Source organism: Panthera pardus, unplaced genomic scaffold (genome assembly GCF_024362965.1).
Source record: "Panthera pardus isolate Hobbes unplaced genomic scaffold, ASM2436296v1 HiC_scaffold_27, whole genome shotgun sequence".
Lineage (NCBI taxonomy): Eukaryota > Metazoa > Chordata > Mammalia > Carnivora > Felidae > Panthera > Panthera pardus.
In genome coordinates, this window is record NW_026526843.1 from 82196732 (window position 1) to 82220421 (window position 23690).

General features: G+C 41.5%; 1 protein-coding gene across 4 annotated transcripts in view; it reads right to left on the reverse strand.

The window, feature by feature from the left end:
- CLCN5 (chloride voltage-gated channel 5) overlaps positions 1-22979 on the reverse strand; it is a 175016-nt gene extending 152037 nt beyond the window's left edge. Inside the window, exons 1-3 of one of the 4 annotated variants that reach the window (XM_019417497.2) lie at positions 22737-22979; positions 22036-22111; positions 20404-20559 (exon numbers count right to left, since the gene is read on the reverse strand). In XM_019417497.2, coding sequence (XP_019273042.1) covers positions 20404-20419 — 16 coding nt within the window. In that variant the 5' untranslated portion in view covers positions 20420-20559; positions 22036-22111; positions 22737-22979. Of the gene's footprint in view, positions 1-20403; positions 20560-22035; positions 22112-22302; positions 22392-22736 lie in introns of those variants that run through there. The other 3 variants (XM_019417496.2, XM_019417501.2, XM_019417498.2) reach the window with 3 other exon arrangements.
- Positions 22980-23690: the final 711 nt, after the last annotated feature.

A 23690-nucleotide genomic window follows, 5' to 3' on the forward strand; every position in this document is an offset into this window, starting at 1 on the left:
GCAGTTTGGGAGCCAGCCCAAAAGGCAACATTCTTCAAAATGGTAGCTTAGAGAAATGCCATACAGCTGTGTTAAACTAGCACCCTTTCACCCTACCACTTCCTTTAAGCTCTGTCCCCCATTTGCTGTAATACTGCATCCACTCTGATAAGTAAAAAAGTATAGGTCCTTAAAGTTTCACTTTGCATTATTTTGGGTAATTTTTGTGTTGCTGCTGTTGTTGTTTTAGATGACTGGTAAGGTTGAATATTTTTGTATACATCTGCAAAATGGCCTGCACCTAAGACCATCCAATCTGTGACATACTTGATTCTGCTCTTCAGGAGACTTAAAGCAGGGAAGCAGCAATACAGAAGCAATGGCAGAAGTGAAGGAACAATGGCCTAGAAATTAAGTTATCTGATTTCTAGACCAAGTTCTATGATTAAATCAGTACACGGCCTTGGGCAACCCACTTAAACTCCTGAACTATATCTCAGTTTAAGATCACCTGCAATATTCAGGACTAAGAGTTAAAATGCAATACACCAGAGCAATATCTCAAGATAAAATTGTATCAGATCTTAGCATTCTTGTTTATCTCTCTTAAAGAGAAGTTTCTCTTGAAAAAAAAAGAGTATTGACAAAGTTTGGGGATAATTTCCATTAATAACCAAATAATTAGAATACCTAGAAAAGTAAGTAGCATTCATCTATCTGATATTGATGTTGCTATCACTGAAATCCAAACAAACGTCATATCCTCCAAGGTTAAGAACTATAGGACATCAGCATAAACACAAAGGGGCATCAACGACCACCTCCATGGATCTCCCCCTAACCCCAAATTCCCTGAAGTAGGGTTTCTCAATTTCAGCACTGCTGCTATCTTGGGTCAGGTAACTCTTTGTTGTGGGGGACTGGCCTGAGCATTATAGGATATTCAGCAGCTTCCCTAACTTCTACCCACCAGATAGAAGTTAGATATGGTTATGTGACAACGATAAATGCCTCCAGACATTGCCAAATGTCCTCAGAGGAGCAAAACTGCTCCCAGATGAGAACCACTACCATGGATCCTCTACCATGCCTACCCTGAATTCCTTTGGAATTAAGATTATACAGAGACCTGCAATTTTCAGTGTATCATTACTTGTGACACAGCTTCATTAATACAATATGGAGTAATCAACTTCCACTGGCAATCTGGATTCTCAAAAGGGATAACCTTTCCCATTAATTTGCATTTAATGAACATATAGTGGAAAATAATTTTGTAAAATGACCTATTACACTACAGAGGTTATCCATATACCTTTTTCAGAGTCAAAATAATGTTTCTACACAAATAGTGATGCTGGTAGCTACTATTTTAGACTAAGATATTTAAGTTTTAGAGCCCATGATTTATTTCTTTAACGGTAGCACCCTGGCTTTAATTTACTGATCACAATCTGGTTCCCAATGACTGGGCCTCATGCCCATTCAACTACCTTTTCATCTAAAGTTTTGACAGAGTTGTTCTACTTTCTGGGGCCTGTACATATAAGCAAATTGAGAACTTATCAGCCATAAAATAACAGGATCATACAAACATATAGGGAATATCTACTTTTTAATGCTACAGGGACACAAAAGAAATACGTGTTAGACACGCAAAGAACCCCAGAATAGAAACAACCACAGAAAGAATCACATCAACCACATGCCCAAAGTCATTCGGCTAACTAATTTGACGTGCTGAGAGTGAAGCATTTGAGTAAGGGTATCTTGATTGCAGCCACAGACGAAAAAACTATAGAGCTCAAGCTACGGGTCTGGGACTCAACCCCTAGAAGAAAGGACACCAACATGATAATGGTGGTTCCCTCTGAGGAGGAGGCTGAAGGGACACTTTCACTTTTTACTCAAGATATTTATATTTTAGCTTCTTAAGATAAACATGTGATCATGTATTACTTCTGTAATTAAAAACCAAAAAAGCTGAAGTGAGGAGGGAAGACGAAATCACAGAGGGAGAGAGTATAAAGAGAAAAGGTGAAGAACTTGACACTCCCAAATATGGACGTAATTAGGCAGCAGAAGAAAGCAAAAGCAAAGAAGTAGCAGGAGAGGCAGGCAGAAAGAGAACTAGAAGAGTACAACAACTCTGTGGCCAAGGGAGGGAAGTTTCAAAAAGGAACTCAACTGTCAGCAGAACCAAAAAGGGAAAAGGGGAGACCAAGAACATGGCAGTGCAGAATTCAGATCTGAAAGAGGCTACTTAAAAATCATAACCTTCTCCCTCCATTATGTCCCTCAATCTTTGAGAGAACTGAGGTCCAGAAAGGTTAAGTGGCTAGCTAGATGGGTATTGGTAGCTAGAGGGCACAGCAAAGAAGTTCACAACATGTTTATGGACAGGCTAGCAAATGGATCCAGTGGAAAGGAAGAAAAGATACCAGAAGAAAAGGAGGGTAATTGGATAAGGAGTACCTGGAATAGACAGGAAGAGAGGAGAATGAAGACAGAAGCAAACAAAAATAATACAACTTTCCCTCTGAAGCTGGATAATGTGTTTCCTTTTCCATTTGGGTTGTTAGATAACAAGGTTAGGGGAGTCACTCAGAGTACCTGGATTTCGCCAGAACTCCACTCTTGGCACCTTTCCCCTCTCACACTATACACATACCCTAGGCTCCATTTACCATCTATACATGAAAGATTCCCAAATCTCTATTTAAGCCCAAACCCTCTCCTAAGCCACAGGCCCACAGGAGATGAATCTCTACTTGAATATCTATAGCCATCCACGCTGAAATCCCCCTGTCCACAATTCTACTCCTGCTCCAGTGCTCTCTGTCTCAGTAAAAGGCCTCGCATGATGATTTTAGGCATATTATTAAACATCATCTCTCATTACATCTTTGTAAGCAAGATGAAAAAAAAGCATTTGTCGGATGACAGTAAAGGTAGAGTCACAGCTGCTAGAACAGCCTTACCTGGTAAGTGTCCATTAATGAATGGTAAGCTGCTAAGTCTTCAATTAGCCTCATTTAGTTCTATGCCAAGTGTACCAGACACCTATAGGTAATCCTGAATAATGCCTACCTCCTTGTGTTCATGTCCTTATATAATCCCTTTGCCTTGAGTGTGGGAGGGACCTGTAACTAGCTTCTAGCCAACAGAATACAGCTAAGGTAATGAGAGGTCACTCCCATGATTAGGGTGTGTGTGTGTGTGTGTGTGTGTGTGTGTGTGTGTGTACATACATACTGTGTACATACATACAGTAGTTCCCTCTCCCTTATCTATGGGGGATATGTTTCAAGACCCCCAGTGGATGCCTGAAATCGTGGATAGCACCAAACCCTATATATACTATGTTTTTTCCTATACATACAAACCTATGATAAAGTTTAATGTATAAATAGGCACCACAAAAGATTAACAACAACAACAATAAAAGACAACAATTAAAACAATATACAATAAAATTTATGGGAATGTGGTCTCTCTCTCTCTCAAAATATTGTACTGTACTCACCCTTTTCTTCTTGTAATGATGGGAAATGATAAAATGCCTACATGAGGAGATGAAGTGATGTGAATGAATTTTGACAATATGTCAGAAAGAAGGCATCTGCTTCCAAACCAAGTTGATCTGGGAAAACTGAAACCACGGTTAAGGGGGCACTACTGTATAGGGGATTCCTTCTTGCTAGCATGACACAGACTTTATCCCTTGTTTGCCTGAAAGCAAGCTGCTGTGAAGTACCTCTGAAGAGGACCATGTGGCAGGGAGCTACAGGTGGCCTCTAGGAGCTGAGGGCCCCAAACCTCCAACCACAAAGAACTAAATTCTGCCCAAGAGCTACATAAACTTGGAAAGAGACGCAAGCCTCAGATGAGATTGTGGTCTCAGCCAACATCTTGACAGCAGCCTGAGAGACTGAGCAAAGGATCCAGATAAGCCACAACAGACTCATAAGCCATGGAAACTGTGAGACAGTAAGTGGGTAGTATTGTTTTCAGCCACTACAGTTGTGGTCATTTATTATGCAGCAATAGAAAACTAATAGACCAAGCAATATTTTGTTACTTAGATCAAAATATTTATGAAGTAAATATGATAATGCTAAACCTAACAAGAGGAAAAAGAAATATAAATTAACTATGTTAATGTTCAAAAAGAGTAAAAGCCAAGACAGAAAAGTTTTAACAAGAAGGAGAAGACGATGACAGACAGACACACACACACAAGCGCACGCGTGTGCGTGCATGCACACACATACTTGGAGAATGAAGTAGGCTTTGGGCTCATTATGAGCTTATAGTAAGATGTAGTTACCAAAAACCCAATGCTATTTGAGACCATATGAACAAAGTATAATGTACAAAAGTAAAACGGTCTTATTGTGCCATATGAACTGGTCAAATCAAATTAATAAATATTTCCTGCATGCCTCCAAGGCATTAGGAAGAACAGAGGGATGTATATGTTCCTGTCCCTTGAGTATTTTTTATGGTGTCTGGGGAGCTAAGATAAACATTAAAAAGTTAAATCATAATAATTTAAAAAGCAGTTTAAGACAACTATAGAAAAGATGTTATAGAGTGGGCATTAGAATTCATCTGGCAATTAAAGGTGTTAACAGAAGCAGAAGACAACACATCATTTACCAATATTATCATTATTGTGTTGCCAATATAATATAAAACTGAGTGTACTCAACACTGGGATTCAATTTCACATTACTGAGCACAAGCGTTGAAATTTCGAAAATGTGGAGGTAAAAAAAAAAAATTCCAGCTCTGCTATTTTGGAGGCTTTTTAGTGACAAATAACATTACATTTTACAAATAAGTACATGTGGGCAAACAAAGATCAAATAATTTGTTCATGACTATAAGTCAGTAAGTCAATTGTACTCAGAAACAGGTTTTCTTTTTTTTAATTTTGTCTGACAAAGAGAGAAAGCACACACACAAGCAGGGGAGGAGCAGAGACAGAGAGACACACACAATCCAAAGCAGGCTCCAGCCTCTGAGCTGTCAGCACAGAGCTGGACCAGGGCTTGAACTCACGAACCGTAAGATCATGACCTGCACCAAAGTCAGACGCTTAACCAACTGAGCCACCCAGGCACCCCAAAGCAGATTTTCTCTGAAGTCTGGAAGGCTAATGAAAACTCACATAACCTTTCTAGGTTATGATGGCTGCTTTTGGCTACATGATGTTTTCACTAAAAGAGTTTAAAATCCTGAGTCATCTTTTACTCTTCTCCCTCCAAAGCAGAGCAGTAGTCAAGGTTTGTCACTTCTTCCTTTGTGGTGTATCTCCCATTTATCCCTTCCTTTAAACCCCCAAGGTCAACATCTGACATCCAGACCCTCGTGAAGTTCTACCTGCATCTCTTTCAGCAATGTCCTAACTAACCTCCCGGTTTCCAGTCTCCAGTATGTCCCTCTCATCTGTCTTACATAGTTCCAACCATGGCATTCCCTGCTCCAAGCCCTTCAACTGCCCCCATACTCATAGAAGTACGAATCTCTTAGTTTGGGGGCCACAGTTAGATTCAAGTCCTGGCTCTATCACTTCTTACCTATGTGACTTGGAACATCCTTTTTCTCATTTGTTAAATGAGGATAATATCAACTGCCTCATATGTCCTGGTCTATCTGGTTCAGCCACTGTCTATGCCTACCCCATCTGATTAGCATATGACTTCACTCTGAGAAGTGCCCTAGTTATGACAATAAATAATTCAGTCAATAAAGGGTTGTTAGAAGGATTTAATGACATGATGCATATAACAGGCCTGGCATGATCTTTTTTTCCCATTCCCTCAAATGCCCCTTATACTTTGCTGCCTGAAATCATATCTCTAACATCAACAGTTATAGAAGAACATATCTCATACTACACGGTCTACCTCAGATGCTCCCTCCTCACCTTTGTCTGACTTCTGTGGTATTCTAAACCTCTCTTATAATGTATATCTAACACTAGCTTGGGTCGTGGTAATTGGTACACATGCTTTAACTGCCTCAGAGATTAGCTGTGGGGAAGACAGTGTCTGCTTCTCTTTCCTCTTAGTTGAACATGTGACACCTAATAGTGTCGTCTACACATAAGATACTAAATGACTTAAACTTAGAAATAATCCAGAATTTTGGCCACCAAATTGCATTTCACTCACCCATCAACTGTTTATTTAAGCCTCTGCTTTCTACACAGGGCAGCCAAGCACAGGCTTTCAGCAGATACCAAGTCCAGCCCACTCTCGGCTCAGGGTCTTCTCTTTCTAGAATATCTGGTTTCTTCTCCCAGTTCCTCCCTCATTTATGCCAACTCCAAGCTAGGGCCATTTCTAACAGCTTCTCTGATCATCAGCAAATCTTCCTGTCTGCTTCTCTAAGCATAACTTCCAGGTCCAGGTTCAGGTTCAACCTCAAACCACACTCTAGGCAGCACCTCGGGCTCTATGTTTCCACAAGCAGGAAATATCGCAAAAATTAAACTCTTTGAGTCCCTTTTTCTACGCCAATCTACAACCTGAAATTACTGAGCCTTTCTCCTTTCTCACAGTTGTTCCCATCATTCCAGTCTCTGCCACCTGCCCAATTATACATCGTATGTGTACAGTTATACATCCAAGAGTAAAACTTACCTTGCTTCTTAATCCACTGGCCACAATTCCAAATATTAGCAAACCAGGGCCAGTTGAGAGGCTAGGGACTCTGGTCTCTACACACACAGCTGAGTAAAAGAGTTATTCACTATAGCAAATCCAGAGGACATTCATTTGAACATTCCTTTTACTTCTCATATCACAGGCAAAAGTGGTCTTTTTGGTGGGGGGAGTGAGCTAAAATGAGCTTAAAGCATTTGAGGGTTTAATCAAGACTTTCTTATGTAAATGGAAGGCAACCTATATCTTCTTCATTTCAAACATAAGACTATATCTGTATTCCTTGTCAGGACCTTGAGCAAAAAGCTCAAGGAACTGTAGCCCAGCATTCCCTTATACAATATTTAAACAAGTTGGACAAGAACAACAACTATTTATCCAGACACGAAGACACTTAACTGCTTAATTGTGGCCTAGAATACAATTACTCTGCAACTTAGGTATTAAAATACCTACTACATATCAAAACTAATGACACAATTAAAATTGCTTCATCAAAAAAAAGAACAAAGGAAAAAAATGAATAAAATCATGAGTTTTTTCACCTAATTTTCTCACTTACTTTCTTAGCATTAAGCTTTTTTTTAATGTTTATTTATTTTTGAGAGGGCAAGCAAGCGAGCAGGGGAGGGGCAGAGAGAGAGGGGAAACAGAGGATCTGATGCGGGCTCTGCGCTGACAGCACCAAGCCCATGTGGGGCTCGAACTCATGAACTGTAAGATCATGACCTGAGCTGAAGTCAGTTGCTTAACCTACTGAGTGACCCAGGCACCCCTTAGCATTAAGCTTTAACAAAACCACAGCTCCCCTAAGCCCCCTGGCCATGATGATTCCCTGGAAGCTTTCAGAGGCCCTTGATTTTCCCAGACTCTGCCTCCTATACTTCAGACCTGACCTCTCACCTCAGCCATTATTATACCTTTTATTTCTTAGAATAGCATCAAGAAAAGAATCAAGTGAGGTACAGGTTTTATTCAAATTTTATTACCTAAAGGCATTATAGCTTGTTGTAAACAAGTCAAGCAATATAGAAAGGTATCGGGTGAAAATGAAAACCCCTACCCCTGCCAACCCCTAAACTCTAAGGTAACAACTGCTGTTTCTCATCTATCATTCCAGAAAATGTCTATGCATGTGTATATACAAACTCATATCCATCTACCCTTTACCTCCCCCCTTCTTTCAGTTGTACGGATGGGATCATACAATACCATTCTGTACCTTTTTTTTCCATTTAAAATGTATCTTGGACACCACTCCCTATCATTATCTATAGATCTACCTCATTCTTTTTCATAAAATGCACAGCATTCCATTGGGTGCATACATACACCATTATTAATATAACCAGCCTCTCATGACGGACGTCAAGACTGTCAGTAGTGAAAATGGAGCAACAATGAAATGACTAACATCCTCGTAAAAAGTGACTTTTGTGCACTTCCTTCTTAGACTAGATTCACTGAGACAAAAGGTATACACATCTTACATTTTCATAAGAACTTCCAAACTGCCCTCCAAGTGGGCTCTAATACTTCCTCTGACTCTGCACAGAAAGGGGCTTTAAAAAAATTTTTTTTAATGCTTATTTATTTTTGAGAGACAGAGCATGAGCAGGGGAGGGGCAGAGAGAGAGAGGGAGACACACAATCCGAAGCAAGCTCCAGGCTCTGAGCTGTCAGCACAGAGCCTGACGCAGGGCTCAAACCCATGAACCATGAGATCATGACCTGAGCCAAAGTCAGAAGGGGGCTTTTAAACCAATCACCTCATCTGAAGTTTCTGTAGCTCAAATAAGGAACTAGATATTTTAACACAAAAATAGCAAAGCCCTAATGATTTTGTTACATTTTTTATTTTAACATAGTCTGGAAAGCCAAATGTCACAGTTGGTGGCAGCCTCACCTTGCTGTGATTATCCTTGCCCTTGTCCAAATGCAAATTCAGAGGGTGCCATTCCACAGAATTAATCCAGCTCCTAAATAATGCATTCCTTAGGTTCGGAGATTTACTGAGTGAATTTTAGCACAGAAGAGAAACATACACTGCTCCTGGTAATTTATCTCTAACATATAATGGTGTCACATAAGGTGGTTTTCACTCACCCATAATTAAAGTCACTGGCAATGCAGGCACACTTTGAATATGTACACCTCAGTATATCAGCATATTCATGGTATGGGATGATCTGATTGAAAGATTTTGCTACTTTAACAGAGAATCAGGTTTTTTCCAATGATAGTGAACATCTGCAAGCATCACTGCACAGAATCTAGTGGACCACATCTAGAATAACATTTGTGTAACATTGTGTATGTTGCAAAGCACCTTAGCATATTTTACCCCATTTAATCTTCATGACAATCCTGGTAGGAAGGCAAGGCAATTATTACTCATTAAACAAAGATTCCATGAGCACATAGTATGTTCTGCGTACTCTCTGTCAGGTAGCTGGGATGCAAAGATGAATGAGGCCCTCCCCTCATTCACTGTTGCCCTGCCCCATGCAATCTATCCCTGAAGCCCTAACACTGCACTTAGGATACTGAGTAACACGGCCTATAAACCCTGTGTTACCAGAGCCTTGCCCACCCTTCCAGTTCATCCCAATCCCCTGTATATCTCATTCACGATTGTCCAGCCACAGTGGACCACCACACTGGGGAAGAATCCAGGTTCTTGCCACCTCAGGGATTTCCACTTCATTTCCTCTGCCTGGTATGCCCTTCCACCAGCTCTTCACCTAGATAGCTCCTATCCATCTTTTGGCCTCTACTGAACTTGTCACTTCATTCCAGACCCCTTCTCCCAATAAATTGTCTCACTTATTCTTTTTTTTAGAACTTTACTTCATATCATAATACTTCATACTGAAATGTTTGTGCATATGTTTGAATACCAGCTTCCCCACATGACTGCAATGCTTAGGAGGGCAAGAATCATGGCTTTTGTGTTCACTGCTCTAACCCCAGCACCTACCCAATGCAGTGCCTGGCACACAGCAGACATGAAAACAAACGTACTGAACAAATACAGCCAATGCCCTCAAGACGTATACGAGAGAGTGGGGAAACACGCAAAGAAGGGAAAGGCTAATTTTACCAGAGGATGGGCAAGGTTTCAGGAAAGACTACAGAGAATAGAGGACCCTTAGCTGATGGCGGAAAGTAGACATTTGCTAGGAATACGATCTAGGCCATCAGGAGGGGACTGCAAGCAGAGAAGGGCAAGGGCTGTGCAGTGCATCTTAGACTTTTGGCTTTGATATCTGGGTGGATGGTGCACAGTCATTCAATGGAGAGAATGAGGCTCTATTATTATTATTTATTACCAGGGTACAGAACCCAAGGAAAAGAAGGCCTTGGCAGAAAATTGAAAATTCGGATGGCAGTGATTCCTCTGCCCACCTGCTTCTTACCACTCTTAAGCTATATAGGAAAAACCATGACTTCAACCTGAGAATATTCAGTGTTGAGCTGTAGGTGGCCGCAGGCCAGACCAGGGCAGTGGAGGGTGGTGTGAGGACCAGAAGACTCAGCACACACAGGGCCAGGAGAGCTCTCTACATCTGAACACCTTTTTTGACCAGAAGATGTCAATAATGTAATTTAATGTATGGAACTGTCAAATCACTATATTGTACACCTAAAACTAATATAACACTGTATGTTAACTAACTAGGATTAAAATAAAAACCTAAAACAAATAACAATAATAATAATAATAATAATAATAATAATGGAATTTAGTGTGCTTATCTTTTTGTAGGGAGGTGCAGAAGAAGGAAAGAAAAAGATTCAGTGTCCTGAGTATCTCACATGCTTGGTAATACCTACTTCATTTCCACCAGATAGTCCCTTTCCTGAATTTATTTCTAACTGCTCTATGTTACAATTTCTGGGTTGCTCTTCATGGAAGTAGTCAGGGCAGAAATCCTAAATACATATAAGAAAATGCTACCTAATGCCTGAATGGTATCGGGTTGAAAAGCATCAAAATAAGCCATTACTTAAGGGAGTTACCTCATCCTATTAACTCCTCAACAGCTTCTCTGGTTGGGCCACAGGTCTATAACAGAAAGTAGGAAAAATAAGAAGAATCTGGCATTTGCTGCCACCCATAGTGAAACTTTCTAGTCCCCCCTCCCATCCTGCCACACACAGAACAGCATTACATGAAACAGGAAGCTTTGAATCATAATTCTGGTTAAAACATAACCTATAGTTTATTTCAAAAATGCCAACAGAGTGACAGGAAAAAAAAAAAACACCTTGGAAGCCTCAGTGAAAAAACAATTCTTTGGGAGGAAAAAAACCCTAAACTTTTCAAAGTAGCAATAATGCATAGTAGGGAAAGACTAACGTTTAGCAGAAAATTATAAAACAGCCAAGCCTAGGGGAGGCAGTATAACTGCAGTAGGGCTAAAGAGGCAGACAGACTGGCAGAGAGAGCACACTAGGCAGCACTGATTATCAGTAGCCTGGGGCATCGTCCTGGCTCAAGGCACCATATGACAGCTGTGATACTCACAGTTTCCCTGGGCCTCAGTTTCCTCCTTTGTAAGATGAAATGTTTGAAATGGATCACCTTGAAAGATCCTTTCCTGTTTAAAAACATCCCTTTAAGGGGTGCCTGAGTAGCGCTGTCAGTTAAGCGTCCGACTGTTGGTTTCAGCTCAGGTCATGATCTCACGGTTTGTGAGTTCGAGCCCTGCATCGGGCTCTGTACTGATAGTGGGGAGTCTGCTTGGGATTCTCTCTCTCCTTCTCTCTGCCATTCCCCTGCTCACTGTCTCTGTCTCAAAATAAATAAACTTAAAAAAAACTTTTTTTAAATCCCTTTAAGAATATATCGATTTTTTTTTCTGCTGCGATTATAATACAGTCAGAACAGCTACAACAGGTGAAGATTTTGGTGATTCTCATTCTCATCTACAATCATGTGAGGCAAGTATTGTCATATACTTTTGCATATTTTAATAGCAAAGGTCAACATTTGTGAGTGCTTAACCTGTGCCAGGCAGTGTTCAAAGGCTATATATGTATTAACTCATTTCATCTTCCCAATAATCCCATGAGTAGGTACAATTATTATTAACCCATTTTGCCGATGAAGAGAGTGAGGCACAGTATATAAAATAACTTGCCTACAGGTAGCAATGACAGCGAATACACAAACCCAGGGAGTCTGTCTCCAGAGACCGCACTTGACCCCTGATGAGACAATTGAGGCTTTCAGAGTTTAGGTACTTTGGCCACCACCTGGCAGGGCCAGGTTCAGATTCAGGTGTATCAGATTCCACGGTCCATGCTCCTTCCACAACTGTATGCTTGAGAAGGAATGGCTGGCTCTTAGAGAAACAGAAATCTTCTCAAAGATCATGTTTGTTTACCTCCTATTCATCCCCACCTCTTCTGCCCCGCTGAGGAGTTGTAGAGGCAATAGTGAAAAGAGATGAAGAATTATTTTCTTGTACCTACCATAGTTGAGACACTATGCCAGATAAAGAAAAAAAAGGGGAGGGTGGGTGCTCTGCTTCCTTACTCCTGCTCTAACAACATGATTTTTGTTTAAGAGCCATGCAGATACTAATGTTTTGGTCAACAGGCAGGAGCAGATGGCTCTTCCTAGATGATGGTGGTCCAACTATCAAGCCACACAGCTATCCAGATTTCACACCGAAACTCTGTCTCCAACTCACTAACTGTTTTGTGATGCTCCCCTGGCCCCAATGTGTTAGCTAAATCACCAGAGTGTTTACAGATACACTGTGATGTGCTAAGAAAAAAAAATCTGTAAGGTTGAAATGTACTTCCTTTAAATCTGAGTTTCTCGTTGCAACTAAGTTTTATTACAGTTTTCCTGTCTTATTTTCATGCTTATCCTGGCATTTTTGCCACCTCACCTCATTATGTAACCTCCACATGAGAGTAAGTGTAATTTCCCAATTTTTGCATAATCTCTCTGCCTGTCCCCACTCTCACTCCCAAAAGAGTTTCTGGAGTCAATAGGAGAGATGGCCAAAAATTACAAGAGGACTTGAGGAAGTATTAATAGCAAAAAAAAAAAAAAAAAAAAAGAAAGAAAGAAAGAAAGAAAGAAAGAAAGAAAGAAAGAAAGAGAAAAGCAAAACTGCTCTGACCAAACCCTTGGGGTCTTGGTTTCTTTTTTTTTTTTAATGTGGAGGAGGGGCAAGGGGTACAAAGTGACTGAAGCAGTTGTCCAGAAGCCCACACAATTCGCTCCTTGTTGGTGGCACTATCATTGTGTATCTCATTTTCAAATAACTCATTTTTATTACAAAAGTAATACATATTCATCGTATAAAATTTGGAAAATAAAAGAATGAAAAGGGGAAAAAACAGAAAAGCATCCTACTGTCTGGAGATAGCCACTTTAACAACTTTGGTTCCTTTCCAGGGGCACCTGTGTGGCTCAATCAGTTAAGCGTCTGACTCAGGTCATGACCTCATGGTTCCTGAGTTTGACCCCTAAATCAGGCTCTGTGCTGACAGCTCAAAACCTGGAGCCTGGAGCCTGGAGCCTGGAGCCTGCTTCGGATTCTGTGTTTCCCTCTTTCTCTGCCCCTCCCCCGTTCATATATTTTCTCTCTCTCTCTCTCTCTCTCAAAAACAACTTTGGTTCCTTTCCTTCCATTCCATATTTATCATCACATCCACAGGTATATATGTAACATGTAAACACAGAGACACAAAGAATTGCACACTTAAATTACAAAGATGGAAATGGCATCATCCCATATACTCTCCCACTGTATCATAATGATTTTCCTCAGCATTGGTCTTCATATTTAATGGCCCCATATTTTACTATATGGACCTTCCATAATTTACTTACATTCCCCTACTATAGAAACTGTGTCTTCAGTTTTTCACTATTATAAACACAATAGCATATAAAAGCTATGCACATATATTGGATATTTCCTTCAGAAATTACACTTTTCAAAAATTAGTGAGGAATCCATGGTATTTACAGAGAAATTGGAAGATACAAGTAAGCAAAAACAAAGTCAATTCTAATTTCTTTTTTTAAATACTTTTGTGCACATCCCCTCAGGTTTTTCTTATTATACATACATGGACACAAACACATATATTAAAATGGGGTCATATTATTAATAAAAAAAATAACAGTTACTAATAATAGTTACCACGTATTGACTACTTACCACATGCCAGCCACTGTGATTTTCTCATATTTATAACCAGCTTATATGTTAGCTCAATGGTTCCCAAACTTGTCTACACACCGAAGTCACCCAGGGAGCTTCAAAAACCCTGAGGGCTGCATCCAATCCCTAAGGACTGAGGATTCTAATCGACTGGGTGAGGCCTGGCCTTGGGAGGGTTTAAGAGATCCCCAGGTGACCCTACTGGGTGTTGGGAACTATTAGGTTTGTTGCTATTTTATCCCTCTCTTACTAACATGGAAGCTGAGGAACACTCAGGTAATAACTTCCCAACATTACCCAGCTGATAAGGCTAGGATTTCGATCTAACCCTAAGCCCAGAGCCCAGACTTTTTTCTTTTCTTTTTTAACTTTTTTATGTTTCTTTATTTTTTGAGAGAGTCAGAGCTTAAGCAGGGGAGGGGCAGAGAGAGAGGAAGAGAGAAATCCTAAGCAGGCTTCCCACTGTAACTGTTAGGAGATCATGACCTGAGCCGAAACCAAAAGTCGGACACTTAACCAAATGAGCCACCCAAGGGCCCCTCCCAGACTTTTTTTCCTATTTGAGTATAGCTGACACAAAATGTTACATTAGTTTCAGGTGTATATTACAGTGATTCCACAATTCTATACATTATGCTGTGCTCAACATAAGTGTAGTTACCATCTGTCACCATGCAATGCTATTACGATACCATTGACTATATTCCCTACAATGTACCTTTCATCCCCAGATCCCAGGCTTTTAACTACCGATAATCTGGGATATGATTCCCCCTGCCCACCATTCATATAACATCATATTATGAACCTATTATTTTTTTTAACATTTATACATTTTTGAGAGACAGAGTGTGAGCACAGGAGGGGCAGAGAGAGAGACACACACACACAGAATCGGAAGCAGGCTCCAGGCTCTGAGCTGTTAGCACAGAGCCTGATGCGAGCTTCAAATTCACAGACTACAAGATTATAACCCGAGCTGAAGTCAGACGCTTAACAAACTGAGCCACCCAGGCACCCCTGAACCTATTTCTATGTAGAACTCGGCACTAATCATTTTTAGGAATGATTATACATTTATAGGAATGATACATTTATAATCATTTGTAGGAGTGATATACTATTCCACTGTATTACTACACCAGAATGCAAGTGTTACCAATTTTTCCCACTATAGAAAATGCTGCCATGAATACCCTTATTGACACACTTTTGTGTACGTCCTTAATTACTTCCTTGGGATAAATTCAAAAAAAACAATGCTGGGTCAAAAGGTAAACGTGTTTTTTAAAGCTTTTGATAATGCCAAACGGACATTCCCACCAGAAGTGCAAGAGAATGCCTGCTTCCTCATGTCCTTACCAACACTGAGTTTTGTCATTCCTTTTATTTATTTATTTATTTATTTATTTATTTATTTATTTATATTTCTTTTAATGTTTATTTTTGAGAGAAAGAGAGACAGAGCACGAGCAGGGGAGGGACAGAAAAGGGAGACAAAGAATCTGAAGCAGGCTCCAGGCTCCAGCTATCAGCACAGAGCCTGACGCGGGACTCAAACCCATGAACCATGAGATCATGACCTAAGCTGAAGTTGGAGGCTTAACCAACTAAGCCACCCAGGCGCCCCTGTGATTCCTTTTTAATCTTTGTAAATTATATTGGAGAAAATGGTATGCCATCTTAAATCTCCTTTCTTTGACTACCACTGAGATAGAACATTTTTTCACATTTATTGGCCATTTAGATTTCTTCTTTTACGTATTTTCCTACTCCCAACCTTGGCACATTTTTCTAGTCAGATACTTGTATTTTTCTTATTGCTCTGAATAATGAGTCTTGTTGCAACTACTTCCAGTTTTGTCATTAACTTCACGGGTTTTGCAGGATTTTAAATTTGCATATAGTTGATTATATTAATATTTTATTTATTACTTTACCTTTGATATTATGCATACAAATACCTTCCCTACCCCAACACTATATACTCTCCTATCATCTCTCTTTTTCAAAGTTTTCATTCTTTAATGTAGCAGTGTACATGTAATCCAAAAAGGATTACACATCAGAACTGCTTACAGAGTTTTGTTTTTTTGTTTTTTGTTTTTTTTTTTAATGTGCAGGTCCTAAGACTGAATTCCAATTTGGGGAGTCTGAGACCTGAGTAGGAATAGTTTTTAAAGCACCCTGGACAACTCTGATGCACCCTCTCCTTTATTAAGAAACAGTAGTTTAATCTTCTAAATTTATATTGGTGTCATTTTTTTCCAAATTACTTCAGCACATTTGTTAAATAAATGATTTTATGAATTTGAAATGCTACCTTTATCCTAGTTGGCAAGCTCCATGAGAGTAGAGACCATACCTATTTTTACTAACCATTGCACCTCTAGGGCTCAACACTGTGCCTGGTGCAAAACTGGTACCTAATAAATGATAATTGGGGAGCGCCTGGGTGGCTCAGTCAGTTAAGCATCCGACTTTGGCTCAGGTCATAATCTTATGGTTCTTGGGTTCCAGCCCCACATTGGGCTCTGTGCTGACAGCTCAGAGCCTGGAACCTGCTTCGGGTTCTGTCTCCCTTTCTCTCTGTTCCTCCCCTGCTCATGCTCACTTGCTCTCTCTCTCACTCAAAAATAAACATTAAAAAATTTTTAATGATAATTGAATAAATAATACCTGACAATATGTGTCCAACCTCATCCAACCCCAAACTGACTAGTTCTCTTGTCAATAACTTCTTGACAATTAGATCAATAAATCTGATGGTATTAATGATGACCCTGAGTTATCAAAAATACTAAATTATGCCCAGGAGGCTATGTTTAAAGCGGCCAGGAAATATGTTACAGGGCTTCATCAAATGAAGTCAAAATAATAATGTTGGCCATGTTTGAGGGGTATGGGAGTTCTGATAAAACTCTCTGTGGAGGAACTAGATACCACTGACCCAAGAGACTAAGGAGGATTGGCTTCCTCTAGCTCTTAGAGTTCCTTAACTACCTCCAGAAACTGACTCCAAGCTTCCTTGAGCTGAGGATAGACCCACCCATTCCCTCCTCCGAGCCCACGGAAAAACTGGAATAGGGAGGGGCGCCTGGGTGGCGCAGTCGGTTAAGCGTCCGACTTCAGCCAGGTCACGATCTCGCGGTCCGTGAGTTCGAGCCCCGCGTCGGGCTCTGGGCTGATGGCTCGGAGCCTGGAGCCTGTTTCCGATTCTGTATCTCCCTCTCTCTCTGCCCCTCCCCCGTTCATGCTCTGTCTCTCTCTGTCCCAAAAATAAATTAAAAAAAAAAAACTGGAATAGGGAACCAGGACACCTGGGTTTTAGTCCTGTCACCACCATCAACCTGTTTGAGCATGGGCATGTCACTTCACTTCTAGGGGTTGGGCTAGATGTTTTCTAAGGATCTCTTCAGATCTAAGCCTCTACCTAAAGACTCAAACAGACTACCACAGGGTAGGGCTTCCAAGGACAACCTGAAATTCCCTCAACAGAACAGGGTCCCAGGGTCACCCCAGGATATAGCAAAGTAATAGTGACAACAATAATGGTGGTTGTATAAGTAGTAGCAGTAGTAACAGTAGTAACAACAGCAGCTACTGATAAATTTTAATGAGCATGTATTATATGCTGGGCAATATTCTAAATGTCTTACTAATAATAAAGGCACACATTTACATGGCACGTACTATGTCCTAAGTGCTTTGTATATATTAATCTTCAAAATGACCCTTTAAGGTGAGTTCTATTATTATCCTCATTTTACAGAGGAGGAAACTGAGACACAGAGAGGGTAAGGGACTTGCCCCAGGTCTCACAGCTACCAAGTGATGGACCCATCAGAGTTGAACCCAAATCTGTATTTTTAACTATTCTACCATAGTGCCAGCCAAACTATCATTGTCACTATTGCTTGTCACTTTAGATGTTGCACATAAAAAAAAATAAGTTGCAATTACTTATATGGAATACTCCCCTATTCACTAATGCTAAGAAAATTTGGTTTTACTCCAATGTCATTTTAAGCAGATCCGATTTTAGGGCCTGAGAGAACAAAATATATGATTAAGAAAATACGACAGGGGCAAAAAATATATTTGACAGGGATACCTAGGTGGCTCAGTCCGTTAAGTGTCTGACTCTTGATTTGGTCCCAATTATGATCTCACAGTACATGTGATTGAGCCCTGCATCGAGCTCCATTTGCTGAGAGCACAGAACCTGCTTGGGGCTCTCTCTCTCCCTCTCTCTCTGCCCCTCCTGGCTCACACATTCTCACTCTATCATTCTCTCTCAAAATAAATAAACTTTAAAAAAGAAGAAACTATGACATTTTATTAAGAATTGGTATTCACTAGAACGTTTTTATTAGAAAATAAATAAATCATTAACTACTAATGGTGTTTCCACTAAAGAGAAAAAACACAAGCTCTTTATGCATCATTAGGAACAAAACTTTAGATCCCCACCTTCACAAACTTCCAGCACCACCTTTTAATCATGAACCTAACAGCCCATAGGTGTCTCAAGCAAAAGAAGCCAAACCAAAGTCAGTACACTAACTCCCCACCATCCATCCCCATATGCTCTTCTCACATCTTCCCGAGGCTAGGTCCCCAATCTCGGGGACTGGCACCACCCGCCGCAAGCACCCAAACTGGGTGTCAACCCGGGCCCTGTTCCCCCCACATCTGGTCACAGAACATTTGTAGAATTCACCCTGTGCTCTCTATCCTTGCTGCCCCCGCTTCTGCTCAGACTCCCAACTCCTTCCCTCAAGTGCTCTACCAGAAACCTCCCAACCAGCTCCCAACCAGCTCTTGGCTTTCTTTCTCTCCAGCTCCAACTCCACCTCAACACTGCGGCCAAAGTAATTTTTCTGAAACAAAATCTGATTATGTTACTTCCCTGTTTAGAATCTTTGTCTCCCGGATAAAGTGTAAAATCCTTCCTAGAACATACAAGGTCCTTTATTATCTGGCCTCCAACTACCTTCCCAGCTTCATCCGAGGTCGTGGCCCACACATCTCACACGAGGCAAACGGAGCAACTTGGAAGTTCCCAAACAGTGCTTCTCTGTCTGCCCAGAATGCAATTCTCTCATTCACCCATCTGGCAAACTCCCACTCATTTTTTTTTTTAGACCAGCTCAAAACTCAGAATTCATCATGCCTTTCTCTGGGCTTCCATCACATTTTGCACCTCTCCCTATTCTAACACTTAATTTAACCTAACACAATCATTTGTCTATATGTCTGCCTTTCCCATAAGAGAAGGAACCCTCTAGGGCTCTGTGTCTTATTCACCTCTGTATTATGTTTGTTGAATGAAAGAATACCTCGCGATTTAAACAAGAATTTCCAAACTGCTCCTGATAAACGTCCAAAGCGAGTGATACAAGCCAATTCCCATTTCAACAAACATCTTCAAAGTAACAATCCTCATACATCAAAAATACATGTTGCATTTGTGTGCCTTCGTATTTGAAGCCATAACCAACAGGAGAAAGTTTTAACAGATACATTAGCAACCAACAAACCTACCTGATGAATACCTATATCTATATAACTTCTTGCATTCGACTCCAAGTGGTTCTTAACCTTTTCTGGGTCACAGACCAGTCTGGGTAGTGTTTGTCTATCATTTCTTAAACCCACACTCCTTTTTGAAAAACATAAAAATCCCCACACAGCCCCAGAAATTCTGATGCTCCCCCAAGGACACGACCCTGAACCCCACCAAAAATAAAAAATAACTTTGCAGGTGGTAGGAATTCCTAGGTTCACAAGAGATGTAAATCCATCAGGTAAGACACCACCGTTGAGTTTTGCTCTTGGGTAGTTCATACTATTAAAACGGGCATTTCCTTCCATCACCAAATATAAACACTATAACATTAAATATGCTTTAAAGTCTTTACGGGGAAGAGGAAGCCAGGGAGGTGCTGACATCTGTCTCCCCCACCATTGAGAACCTTATGATAAGGAATTTGCAAGAAACAAATAAAAAACACAAATATGAAAAAAAAAATCCTGTTTCCTCACACATAACCCCTACAAGCACATGTTCGAAAGAAGGGAGTTCTTTCAAAAGGCTTCTGGCATTACATTTTCTTGCTACCACCGTCCCCCTACCTCTCCACCCCTACTTTAAAATAGGTGAAACTTCTAGGTAGCAGCAACTTCTTTTTAATTTTATTTTTTAAAGTTTACATCCAAATTAGTTAGCATATAGTGAAACAGTGATTTCAGGAGATCATTCCTTAATGCCCCTTACCCATTTAGCCCATCCGCCCTCCCACAACCCCTCCAGCAACCCTCAGTTTGTTCTCCATATTTATGAGTCTCTTCTGTTTTGTGCTCCTCCGTTTTTATATTATTTTTGTTTTGCTTCCCTTATGTTCACCTGATCTTCTTTTAAATTAATATACTTTTGTCTTTGTGGAGACAAAGGGTTAAAGAAAGGGCCGGTTGGCTGCCTGCCACCAGCTTGGGGGGTTGGGTTGGGATGGAGGAAAAACCAGTTAGAGAAATAAGTTCTGATTTCTTACCCTGCCACATGGCCATCTTCAGCTTTTCTTCTCCCACGCTGGGGTCACACACTTGGTTTCCCAAAGCCCTCCAGTTTTATACGAAGGCTTGAATGGGATGTAGACAGACCAGCCGCTGTGTGGCCTTGTTTTCTGCAAGAAGTTCAAGCCCTCAACCTGAAAATGTGAATAGCAAAATGAATATCTAAATGAAAAAAAAATTCAAATCTTTAAGAATTACCTCCTGTCCCTCTTTGAACCTCTCCTTCAAAGACATGCAGACATGGGTAGTGCCGAGTTTTTCCCAGCAAAGTACTGCTTTAGAAAGATAGAATGGTAAGATCCAGAGTCAGTTACTATTGCCACTGAGTGCTGTCCAACTCTGCGTGAATCACTGGGTCTTCAGTAAATGGGTTTCAGAATCTCAAAGGATGCGTGGTTGGATGAGATAACCATTAAATGTCTTCCCTATATTCACATTCCACAGTTTGGGGAATGAAGAACAGCATAATATCTATTGCCCTCTCCTACCACCCGCCCCAGCACCCAACTTGCCATTTAAAACTTAGTAGAAAGGAGAACAACTTTTGTAATATTTAAAGTTTTAAAATAGATCCTGTATAGGAACGGAGAAGCAAGCAAGCATAATAAAAAGTTAAGAGCAATGCCCTTTGGGTCGTGGTTCTTTCTCTCTGCTTCACTATACTTCCCCACACTTTGCCAATGTCCTAAAAGAAGCACATATTGCTTTTATAATCAGGGGTAAGAAGAAGAAAAGAAAAAAAATAAAAATAGAATACTAATTTAAGTACTACCAATTAATTCAGCTAATTCCTAAACTTAAAAAGTCAAATTCGGTCTTAGGACAATACTATTTGCAAGGATATGAAAGGAGCTAGGAATCAGAGGGACAAAAACATAACGTCTGACTACTTCGTTTGATTCAGGGGCTTAATATATTAAACGCTGTGCTGCCCATTTAAACCAGTTCTTAATAAATTGGTCTTCCTTATTTAGCACCCAAGTCATCAGCTTTTTCTAAGCAAAAGACCTCAAGTTTTTGACTTGGTCAACATGAAAGTAGGTTGCTATTTCCATAGCTTTTACACAAGCAGCACCTCCACCTGCGAAATGAAAGCTCTAATGCATGCGTGAAGACTAATACGAACTTGAGAGTCATCATTTGGGTCTTCCTTGATGACTTTTGTTTAAGGAAAAGAGCGTAAATGTGGACACTAGCCCCAACAGCACCAATAGAGCGGGGGAACCAATGCTTTGGATAAGCAAAGGTTTGCGAAAGTCCAAGAAAACTTAGGAAGTCCCAAGTCCAAGGATGAATTCACCAGGAAAAAGCGCTCTGATGACTTGTCTAGAACCCCGGACAGTTTGTTTTGGTTTGCTCTTTTCTTTTTCTTTCTTTCTTTCTTTCTTTCTTTCTTTCTTTCTTTCTTTCTTTCTTTCTCTCTCTCTCTCTCTCTCTCTCTCTCTCTCTCTTATTTCGCGTTAAGTAGTGGTCCGCGCCTCGTGGGACCAGGAGAAATTTAACATCTCTGAAGTCAAACCCGGGTAGTTGCTAATAAATGTATGAAGTTTATGTAAAGCAGATTCTTACTGGCTTTTTATGCTCCACACTTCAGGATTTCCCTCACTTACTCGGGGTAGCTTACACTGACGTTATCACACGGGCACACGAACAATTTCGCTTAGCACTCCAGGAAACTGATTTGCTCTGAAATGTTAAGAAACGTAAACGTGCATCAATGTGAAGGTAAAGCTTTCCCCTTCAGGGTGAAGGCGCTCAAGCGCAAGCCTGGAATGTCTGGAGAGAACCAGCCACCCGCGCTAAGTGGGAAAAAGGAAAACTTGCCACAACGACTTTTCTGAGAGTCTGCAGTCCACTTCGCTAAGACCCACACCAACCTGCGAGTCCAGAGCGGGAGGAAGAACAGCGGGGCCTCGAAAGAGCTTCACCAGCCAAAACCACTCTGCCCCAGTCCTGGAAAGGGGACGCCTGCAGCCAGCCTCCCCCCACCTCCCCCCCATTCAAAAGCGGGACGGGCTTGGCGCCGCTCCGCGAGAAAACTTCGCTGGGACAGCACAAGGACCCTGGCTCAGAGAATAGGGCAGGGCTCCCGGGAAGATGCCGCCCTGCACTGGCTGGAACTAGCCGGTCTAACTCCTCCGAGTGCCAGGCGGCGGCGTCCGGGCAAGGGGAACCCCCCTCTCCGGGGGACCGAGCCATCGGGGGAGCGCTTCCCCTGTGTCGCTGCGCCCAGGGGGTGCTCCGCGGGTGGGCCGGGGGCCAGAGGCCCGCCAAGGACCTGTTGGGGAAGCGACAGCCCATCTGTCTTTACCTGTCGCCGAGGTCAGGGGCGGCGGAGCCCGTCTCGGCCGCCGGCGGGCCGAGCGCTCAGTCGGCTCTGGCGTCCAGTACACCAAGCCGAGCTAGCGCCCCACGTAGCCGGCAGAGCTTCATTCACAGCCCAGACGGGAGGAGGGGGAGCGGAGCGGGCGCGCGGCTCATGTGACAGGCGCCTCACAAGTATCGGCCAAACACAGCCAAAGTCTGCGCTTGCGCGCCCTACCCGGCCTTCTCCCGGCACCTCGGCCCTGGCGGGGCGGGGGTGAGGCGAGGTGGGAAGGAGGCCGGGCGGAGAAAGCGACGTAGGAGGAGTTTCTGCGTGCGCAACCGCAGTAAGTCGGCCCTGCTCGCTGCCATATTTAATGAGGACTGGGCGGGCCCTAACCCCGTGTTGGGCGTGCCGATTGCTTTTGAAAAAGAAATGCTCCCATTATGCTTCACTGTTAATAACCTGGAGTACGATTCTTTGGGGTTTTGTCCTTAGAATGAAACTGTTTATGCGGAGCTTCTGGCCGACAGAATAGCTAGTAGTAATCTAATACTAATTACATTAGCTGACATATTTTGAGCCTCTAATTACGTGCCAGGCACTGTGCTAAGCCCTTAACTCACTTTCATCTCATTTAGTGCCCACAGTAATCGCACTGGGGTACGTACTATCATTCTACGCTTTAATTCATGAGAAAACAGACGCACAGACAGATTAGGTAACTTCTCTGAGCTCACATAACAGGAGTAGGAATAGTGATCAAATATAGTGATGCTTATAACAGTCTACTTGAGCCTCGTTGCAGCACTGGGTAATCTACACGGCAGTTTTCCCTAAGATCACCATTTTTTTTAAGTTTATTTCTTTTGCAGCACTGGATAATCTACATAGCAGTTTTCCCCATTATCACCATTTTTTAAAGTTTATTTATTGTGAGAGAGAGAGCGCGTGAGCAGG